Source organism: Struthio camelus, chromosome 5, assembly GCF_040807025.1.
Source record: "Struthio camelus isolate bStrCam1 chromosome 5, bStrCam1.hap1, whole genome shotgun sequence".
In the NCBI taxonomy this organism is placed as follows: Eukaryota; Metazoa; Chordata; class Aves; order Struthioniformes; family Struthionidae; genus Struthio; species Struthio camelus.
Window position 1 is genome coordinate 17,859,207 of NC_090946.1, and position 9,749 is coordinate 17,868,955.

General features: G+C 57.8%; 1 protein-coding gene across 1 annotated transcript in view; it reads right to left on the bottom strand.

Annotated features, from left to right (window-relative positions):
* Positions 1 to 1,360, bottom strand: part of MOB2 (MOB kinase activator 2) — a 117,521-nt gene extending 116,161 nt beyond the window's left edge. Inside the window, exon 1 of the mRNA XM_068944770.1 lies at positions 1,126 to 1,360. Coding sequence (XP_068800871.1) covers positions 1,126 to 1,142 — 17 coding nt within the window. The 5' untranslated portion in view covers positions 1,143 to 1,360. The remainder of the gene's footprint in view (positions 1 to 1,125) is intronic.
* Positions 1,361 to 9,749: the final 8,389 nt, after the last annotated feature.

Consider the following 9,749-nt stretch of genomic DNA (forward strand, 5'->3'; position numbering starts at 1 on the left):
CAGTTCCACACTCTGATTAGTAGGAATGCATGGAGACCTGTAATGCCTGGCCCTTCTACATCCAAAAAGGAAAGAAAAGTTACTTTCTCAGAGAGTGACTGCTAGAGACTAGGCAAGTTCTCTACACCTCTTCCTCCCCTTAAGCGCAGTAGGCTACACCCAGACAAGCTCGCCTCTGTGTGGCCCAGGAGCTTTTTCTAACGTTTCCTCTTAATGTCACCGCAGGATGCAACAACTGGTTGTCATCTCTACTGCAAATAACTGATTAGTCATTTACTCTTCCCTCCCCGCTTGCGCTGCTCAGCCCCACGCCGGCCGAGAGACACCCCAGTGCCGCCGAGGCAGGCCTGCATCCGGCAGCACCTCAGGAGACCGCCCGGGACCCCCGAGACCCTGAGAGGTACCGCTCACGCAGGTGCGCCCAACAGCTCCCTCAGCCTCGCACCCCCCACCTCAGGCTAACGGCTCACCCTCGCACTCCCGACACCTCAGCCTAACGGCTCCCACTCGCACCCCGTCCTCGCACCACTCCCGACTCCACAGCCTAACAGCTCCCACTCGCGCCTGCAGCCTCGCGCCCCTCGCCCGACGCCTCAGCCCAACGGCTCCCAACGGCACCCTCACCCCCCCCCTCGCCGCCTCAGCCCAACGGCTCCCGCTCGCGCCCCGTCCTCGCGCCCCCCTCCCCTCGCCGCCTCAGCCCAACGGCTCCCGCTCGCGCCCCGTCCTCGCGCCCCCCTCCCCTCGCCGCCTCAGCCCAACGGCTCCCGCTCGCGCCCTCAGCCTCGCGCCCCCCTCCCCGACGCCTCAACCCAACGGCTCCCGCTCGCGCCCTCAGCCTCGCGCCCCCCTCCCCGACGCCTCAACCCAACGGCTCCCGCTCGCGCCCGTAACGGTCCCCCCCGGGCGCTGCGCGCACCTGGCGCCCGCCAGGCTCAGCCCACCTCGGGCCGGCCGCGAGGCTGCCCCAGGCGAGGGAAAGCCTGCTGAGCCGGGAACCGTTCTCTGAGGCGCCGGGTGCCTCCGCGTGTGCGTGCGAAAGCGGGGAGGAAGGGGGCGGAGGGGAAAGGAAAGTGCGGCGGAGTAGGAGGGGGGTGGGGGGGGGGGGAAGGAAGCCCTACTCACCCCATGAGCCAGTCCATGGCTGTGTCCCGCCGCGTCCCGGCTCACCGCCTGCTCATGGGGGCCCCCTTTCCCCGCAGCTCCCGCTCCGGGTACCGAGGCTGGGGCCCGTCTCCTCCCGCCGGCAGCAGTGGCAGTGGCGGCAGTGACCCCCCCCCTCCCTCCCCGCTCCGCCCTCGCCGCCCGGCTGCGGCTGCGCCGGGTCCGCTCCTGAGCCTGACACTCGCGCACTGGGGGCGGCCGGAAGTAAACACACGGCGCTCGCGCCGCCCCGCCCCGCCCCGCCCGCCCGCCCGCCGCCAACCCGGAAGCCGCCGCCTTCCTCGCGCCCTCGCCCCTCCCCTCATCCTCCTCCCCACCAACCTCCGGCCGCCCCAAGGCACGCTGGGAAATGTAGTGCGGGCGCGGCGCGCCCCCCGCGGCCGTTAACGGTCGGCGCGGCCGTTGGCGCCGCCCGCCGCCCAGGGCTTTGGCCCCGTGGCGCGGCGCCGCCCGGTTGCTGCCGCCCCCTCACGACGCAATACAGCCACGCTCACCTGCAATTTAATTACCTGTGTTAATTGCTGAGATCCAGACCCGCCGCAGCGTTGGCCGCTGGTGCTTCGCCGCCGTTGCCGGTGGCCGGACCGAGGAAGTAAAACGGGTCTCCTGTGTGTCATGTGTTCGTTGCAAACCGGGACGGAGCAGACAGTAACTTTTTTAATAGTTTATTTTTCTAGGCATGTCGCATTGCCGAGTTCCTCGAGCTGCAGGGATAACCAACCGTCTGTAAACTCAACCAAAACGGGGGCGGTGATGGCTGCCCACCCCCGCAGGCGGCCGGACCCCATGTTCCTTTGAGGTGTAAGCGACTCTAATTGTTTTAAGAGAATAAATGGTCTCCGTTCAAAGCACTCAGTTACAGCATTTCCCAAGACTCTGCTAGCTGGGCGCCAACAGAGAAAGGCGGCCTCTTCACGCGTTTCCCACCCGGCCATGGCGAGCACCAGCTCGGAGGGAGATGTTTACAGAGGCAGGTCTGCTGTGATCACGCACTTTGGACACACATACAAGCTAAAAAACGTTTGCATTACAGACACGCACGTGAACTGAAAAATGTTTGCATTACGAGTGAGCGGGAGTTACTTCCTTGGACTTGTTGTGAACGATTTCTTGTCTGCGGTTGCCAGCTTCCTGAGGGAAGAGCCATTTTTCGGAGGCTGCGTTTGAGGATGAGCTCGCACCTCGCGAGCGACCGGTGCTCTCGGGCCATAATACTGCAACGCAAACCAATAAAGTGGTAAAGAGTAATAATGCCCCCCGGAGAAACCGGCGGCAAGGTCAGCCCCAGGCTGCCTGCAGGTTGCTGGCCCAAGGGAGATGAAGCCTGGATGACGAGGCATGTTGTGGGGAGAGCCATCCTCTTCCTCCCTGCTGCTTCGTCCACCCCGCCGTGCCGGGCGTTCGCTCCCAGCCCGCAGAGCGCAGCCCCTGCGGCCTCTCATCCCTGCTGGCCCGCATCTGCCGCCCCACGGGCACTGACCCGCAGCCCCGCCACCCACTCGTGCAGCAGGGACAACTCGGTTTCCAGCCGTCAGACTGACTCAGACAACAGTTGCAATAAACTGCGTTATCTCTAGGCGAGTAATACACTGCAAGGGCGTATGACGAGGGTGATTTAACAAGAGCGTGACTCGGTAATGGTTGTTTTATTCCCCTCTGTCGTGAGGAAAGACAGCAGAGCTATTTTTGTATTAAAAACTGTTATCGCACCATCGTTTTTTGGAACTGAACTGCCCTCTGAAATCTTGCACAGCTTAAGTCCTTTACTTTGCCGTTCTCCTGTAATAAAACTTCACATTGAGAATTATTTTGGTACCCAGCAATGTAATATAAAAATAAAATACATATTGTATGCATCCGAATTGAGTATTTTTCTTTAACACCTACATTTTGTCTTTTAATTGCTCATAGTTTTAGTTATCTTTGCATTTATAAAATGTAGCAGAGGGCAGGAAAAAGGTCTCTTGCTAGCAAAACCCCGCAGACCTTACTGAGAGGCTAGGATGGGGATTTTTTACGATGTTTAAAAGACCAGATCAAACCATCTGCAGAAAATAATTATCCTTTATGCAGACACTTGATCCAGTCATTATCTACAAACGTTAGAGAACAGATGTCCCTCATTTGAATTATGTTTTCTTGTTGCCCTTTGTTAGGAGTAGTTTTGGCAGGGCATTTAAGGATGAGCTCTGTCCAATTTTACTGTGGGGTGCATTGTACCAGGAGTAGGGTGTTTAGTCATATGACACGTTTCAAACCATAAATGGCTTCAAATACAATGAGTTTGTCATATCAGATTAGCTGTTTTCCTCCTGACTGTATCAAGGAAAATACATGGCAAGTGGCACTTGGAGAATTGCTAGTGCAAGAGAAACTCAGAAAACTGACATTTATTTTATTAATCTGTTGTGTCAGACCTTGTAATCTCACAAGGCATTTAGGTATATCCAACACATGGTCATGCAAAGGGTTATGTATACTTCACCTAAGCTCATTCTTTTATAATTTTTTTCAGTTGCCAGACTGATATTATAGCTAATGTTTTTTTTCTTACCTCCCTCGGACCTTGGAAAGCTTAGAAATCCCCCCAGCAGACCCGAGTATTTCGCATTTCCCCGTCTTGAGTTGGCCTCTCCCTCGGCCGCTCTGGATGCCCCAGGCCAGGAGCGCTCTCCAGCGGTTCTCCTGCAACTCCCCTGCTGTTTCCAAACCCTCTGAAAACGCATCACAGCCATTATGCGGTTGACAATAGCAGGCCTGGCGGGCTGTGGGGACCTTTTGTGTTTGGCCCTACGCACACACAAAATGAAAGGGTGGCCCTTGCCCAGGGCAGCAGGCTTGCAAGAGCCCCGACCACCTGAGCTTAAGGTGCTTAACAAGAGACGGCTGCGTTGCTTCCTGGGCCGCACCGTGGGAGTTGGGGAAGAGAGACCTCTCTCGCACGAGGGTTCGGCACTCTTGAAAAGCTCTGCAGAGCTCAGTAAAAGCCCAATCATCGTAAGCTAACGCAGCCCTGAGGGCTGTCCTGGTCTCTCCGAGGGCTCGGCGAGGACCTGTAAGCCCTGGAGAGGGGCGGTACAATCCTGAGGCCAGCTCGGCGCGTTCAGAGCTGCCTTGGAACAGCAAGCCCAAAGGTTTCCTTCCTTATATTTCCCTCTCGCGTGATTCCCATGACCAGATTTGTCCAAAACAGGATGTTTGATAGAAGCGCAGACGTTGTTTGTCACGTAGGGCTGGTTCGTGTAGTGGCGTTTCGGTCGGCTTGCTTTGCCTGGCTGGTAATAAAGCGGCGCTGTAAAGCGCAAACGGCTATGAGGAAGTAACCGAGGCACCGGGCCCTCTGCAACTGTGTCACTTTACTGCCTCCGCTTTTACTGTCCCTGCTTCTGGCAGCAGAAAAAGCGCCACGTGCAGGTGGGCAAACATTGATCCGCACGGCGGAGCGCTAAGGAGCGGGAGCAAACTCTGGCCCTTCCCCGGCTTATTGCAGAAACACCTGTCCCTCCTTCCCGACCTCCTATCTGGTGCGGGGCCGAGCGGCTTCATATCTGAGCCCTGGACAACGGCAGCGGGGGGAACAGGGCAAACGGTTTCAGGAGCTTTGCACGTTCCTCTTCGCTCCCCTAAGCGGCTTGAGGAACAGGCCAAGAAGAGGAGAAAGCATTGCCTAGAGCTCTCTGGGTTTTCCTGTTCTTGATTGGAGGCGACGTGAAGCTTATCTTTTCCTGAACAGCTAGGAAGCCTCAGAAGGCCGAGGAACGTGAACTGATCTGCTTGGTTGGAGGTTTTTCAAGTGTGCGTGGTGCTTGCCGCCCCGCGCGGAGCGGCAGCAGAGAAGCAGCACAGGTGACGGCGGCTGCCCTGACACAGAGGAGACTGAAGATCTGTTTTCAGATCTGGCTCACCAGCTGCGGGAGGATTTAAACGTTCGGCGGGAAGACGCAGCAAACTGATAGTCTTGGGATCCAAAAGACGCCTTCGTATGGTTGTGAACGCGGCGCTGGCTCTTTAAGTCAAAAACATCCACGTACTCCTTCCCCGGGGGGACAAAACGTCTTTGTCTCTGTGCATGAAACATGTTACGGTTCAAATTCCTGCGGCGCCATTAGGAAAAGCAGAGCGCATGATTCGCCCAGCGTGGGCCTGCCCGCCACTCAGGGTGCGATTGTTAATCATGCTGCGTATTCGTAACAACATCTCTTTCTGGTTGGAACATTTGACTTCTTCTTCTTCTTTTTTTTTTTTTTATAAATAAACACTGTGTGTGGTTGTAAATATTGACTGTTGCCAGTAATGGAAAGACATTTTAGAAATAGTCTTGCGACAAGAGGATCAATGCTGCTGAGGATCGGACTTTGAAAAAGAGTTGGCATATGAGGCCCTGAGCCAACTGGGAAATACGGCTTGTACCTAGATGTCCAAGTGAGGGCTGAGGCTTCAGGGAGGGGGGCTGAAATCCTGCAGATCTGTCCCTGGGCGGGGGGTCTGCGTTTCCAGAGATGTTGAACCTCCACAACTCCCATCGCCTTCAGCAGAGCCTGTGTGCGAAAAGCTGATCCGGAGCCTCATCAAGAACAGACACATCTTGGAGCAAGTCCCTGGGTAGGAATTTTCTCTGTCTCTCAGTGGCAGAAGAACAGAAGTATTAGACGTTTCCTCTTTCATAGACGAGCTTAGGAGGAGACGCTAAAGATGACAGATAACGGTGACAACGTGAAGGTTTTACTTTTGTTCTCCACTAGTTAGGTCTCACTGAGCGATACCTTCCCTGGGCCTCAGCTCCCGCACCTGAAAGATGGAAGCAGTATTTCCCTCCGCCGCGAAGGGCTGGCAGAGCTCATCCGTGAGCGCGCTGCAACCTTGAGCGCAGCACAGCCGGGGGGGGCTTCGACCTCATTCGCCTTGCGGTCGGTGCCACCGACTGCATTTCCACACACTGATGTTAGCAGGGAAAGGGTGATTTCTAGGGAAGGCTCACTTCTTACTCCACGCTTACGTTTCTTTAGGTAGCTCACGCTAGGTCACAGCTCCAGGAGTAACTTGCTCCAGTTAACTTGTCCAGCCCGGACAATAACGAGGGTCCCGTTTCTGCGCAGCCGCTCCGGGAAACAGCTCTTCCGCCGCCCTCCGAACGGCCCCCGCAGGATAACCTAGCGCCGAGCGTGGGGCCGCGCGGCGAAGGTGCACGCGTCCCTCCTCGCCTCCTGTGACACCCTGCGGGCAGGCAGAAGTTATTTTAAGGGCACAGGAACGATTATGCTGTGAAAGCCAAGCTGGCTCCCGCCATGCTTGGAAATCACCCCGCTCCAGCTCAGCAGCCGTTCTTATCCCTCGCTGACTGCAGCTCTGATTATTTCTGCTCTCGCTCCTTCCCATGCTTCCTCCTGTTGCTAGCATCTTTCTCCTCTTTCATCGTCTACCAATAAAACCTAAAGCCAACCCAGGAAGAACAATAAGTCATTACCCACGCATATTTGCAATGCCGGGTAAAGGCCTCAGCTGGGCACCAGGGCCACCTGAGCCAGGCTCTGGTCATTGCAGAAAACCAGAGCCTGCCTCAGAGGGAATTAGTAATGCAAAGGCCCAGGAAGTCCCGGCTCCACATCTGGAGGGGCGATGTTAAATGCGATAAGCGCGCTGCAAGCAGCTTGCCTCGATACACAAACCTCTTCTCCTTATACCGTCCTCCGTGCAAAGAGAAGGGGAAGAGGCGAGGTGAGACGTGCAAGGCAGAAGGTCACCCCCAAGCAGAAGAGCTTAGGCTGGCCTGTAGGGCTGTCTGAGGAGAGCGTCCACCGCGTGTCCCACGTGGCTGCCTTGTCCTCAGGGCAGACGGAGCTTTCACCATAGCCAACAAGCTGGTTTTGGCTTAAAAACTACAGCGAGCAGTGACTAGCACGTGAAACCTGCCTTGCTCCAAGACTGTCTCCACCGCTGGAGGTCCACCTCCACCGCTGCCTGCTGCCATGGCCTCGCCGAGCAAGGCAGCGGCCAGGATCTGGGGAGTCGGGAGCTCTCCTTTCCAACGCTGCTGCTGCTGCTGCTGCTCTTTCATTTCTGGCTCTACTGCATGAACTTGGTTCCTCTTTTCTAAGTATTTCCAGCCGCCAACACACTGTTTTTTTTGGAAATTCTTCTATATTGATAGCACTCGAGCCCAACTTTAACAGGTGATCCCATCTTGCAAGACCTGTGCAAAAATCACAAAAAACGGTGACACAGGCTTGCTTAACACCTTTGGGAACGGCTGAAAAACCTACATTTGTTTTACTTTCTAACCCCTATGGGAGGAAACCTCTTCCTTTAGCCATATTTGGAGCTGGGCAATAAAGCTCTATTCCCCGCTGTAAAATCCTGCCTGTGAGATGGAGCAAAAAGCCAGCTCTGCTCCCCGGTGGGAGCTTGCAGGCCTCAGGGCCTCGCCTCCAAAGCAGACTCGATGGCACCATCTAATGGCCATAGGACAAGCAAGAGGCACAAGCTGGTTTCTGCTGGAGGCAGCATGTGAAAGACTGATGTGAAGGCTATTCCTGACCGGCAGCACGATTTGTAGCTAGGCACCGCTGGGGTGACGGCCTCGGCGGAGGGAAAATGAAGCTTTGGGAGGGGATCAGGAGCGTGCAGAGGTGGGATGGCTTGGCCCGCGCGGTGGGAAACTCCCCTCCTCCCCACTCAGCTTCCCGGACACCAACACAGCAAGAGCAGCGGCACTTCTCCAGCAGGTTCGTGGAAAAAGGGGACGGGGGACAGAATTGCAGGGCGCAGCGGGAAAAACGTGAAACACGGCAGAGGCTCCCTGAGATAAGCTAGAAACCTGCCCAGCTCAAGGCAGAGGTGCACAGTGCCAGATTTGGGGTGCCGGTTAAAGCAAAGCCTTCCAAAGCAGGCTGCCGAAGGAAAGGCCGAGCTCCCCCTGGGCCTCTTGGACCAGGTTTGGGGTGCCTGGATGGCCATGTGAGGCGCTGTCCAATACAGACCTCCAGGTGGCTTGGTTCTGGGCCAAGAGCAATGGGGATTCATCGGGGAAGTCTTATTTCTTTGATTCTTTAGCGAGCGCGGAGATGTCCTCAGAGCACCTGTTGGCTCCACAGCTCTGTTGTCCCCAAGCCCGCCCAAAAATGAGACTCTCTGCTCTGCTAGTCCTGACCCACAGCCAGGAAAAACCACAGATGTGTTAACGCCACCGCTAAAAATCTCCTCTCCGGAGGAGCGGTGCGAAGGGGACTATGGCAGAACGAGGAGTTTTCTTCCTCCTCTGATAGCCGCTCCTTCCCATGGGCTGTGAGCGTCAGAGCTCACCTCTCTGAGGCACCGCGTGGTTGCTTGTCCACCTGTTTCTTAATCTGGCCATTGCCAAGGGCAAGTCCTTGTCCCGGGTGGAGCCGAGAGATGCGAGGCACCGCTTGAGCTCGGGCCGCTTCTGGCAGTTGCCTCTAGCGCTAATGTTTGCAAGGGCTCATTAGTCATTTACGAAGCCTCGCCAGGCACCTGAAAGTCTTTGCGGGGAACGTGGAGGGAGGGAGCCTGCCCCTTCTGTAAGAGGCCAGGCAGCAAGTGGTGTGTTTTGTAGGAGAGGAGCCCAGAGCAGACAACGTGGTTTCTGGCTGTAGCTCCGCCGGTCTTTTCGACTCCCCGGTTGCCCCGCGCGCTCCGGGGGCCTGCCGTGACCCGGGCACAGCTTCGGCGGAGACGAAGGAGGAGTCGGGGACCGCCGCTAGAGGCTGCTCGCCGGCCTCCCGCCGCAGGCCGGGCTGGTGGGCCGCGCTGTCGCTCCTGGCCCGGGGGGCTGCTCAGAGCGCTTCGCGGCCCCGGGAGCGGGGCCCATTTTGACGTTTCCCTCCCGCGCCTGGGTAGCGGCAGGCTCTACCTCGTCCCCGGCTGTGCCGGCGGCACCCCGAGGTCAGGGGATCATCGCCTCGTCCGGCAGGGCGCAGACCTGCCCCTTTCGGCCCAGCACAAGCTGCTGTGACACAAACTGCCTCCCGGGAGCAACCAGGGGAGGAAGCCGGTGCCTTTTTGTTGCTTGTAAGCAGAGCAGCGTTTCAAAGCGGAGGCCTGCTTTAACCCCCCCCCCGAGGTGCTTCACAGGCACCGTCCGTCCGTGGGGCAGCGGGGTGCCCCGCCGGGAGGAGGGAGGGTTGCAATGGGGGCACCTGCAGGGGACGCGGGCCCAGCCGGGTCCTGCTGCAGGCTACTCTGGGCCGCTCTCCTGCCACGGGGCGCCACGCGGGGAGGCGAGGTGGGTTACGGGGCGCCAGGGTGGGTGGGGGGGACGCTAGCTCCCCAACCCTTGAGGCTGGCACCGCGCAGCGCATTGCGGAGCGGGACTGCCTCGGCTCGCTACGGGAGCACGCCGCCGGCCCCGAGCCCGGTGGCATCGGCCTCCCGGCCTGCGCGGGGTGATCTGCGCGGGGCTGCGCCTTGAGCTTGTTTTAAGGAGTAAGGTCCGTCTTTGCTCTGGCAGCGGAGCCAGCAGGCAGAGTTTCGTACGGGTCTCGGATGCGGTTACGGCCTGGAGGTGACACAGGCAAGGCCAAGGGTGGCCCCCTCTGCCCTAGGGGGTGGGTGAAGCTTCTCTGGGAGCT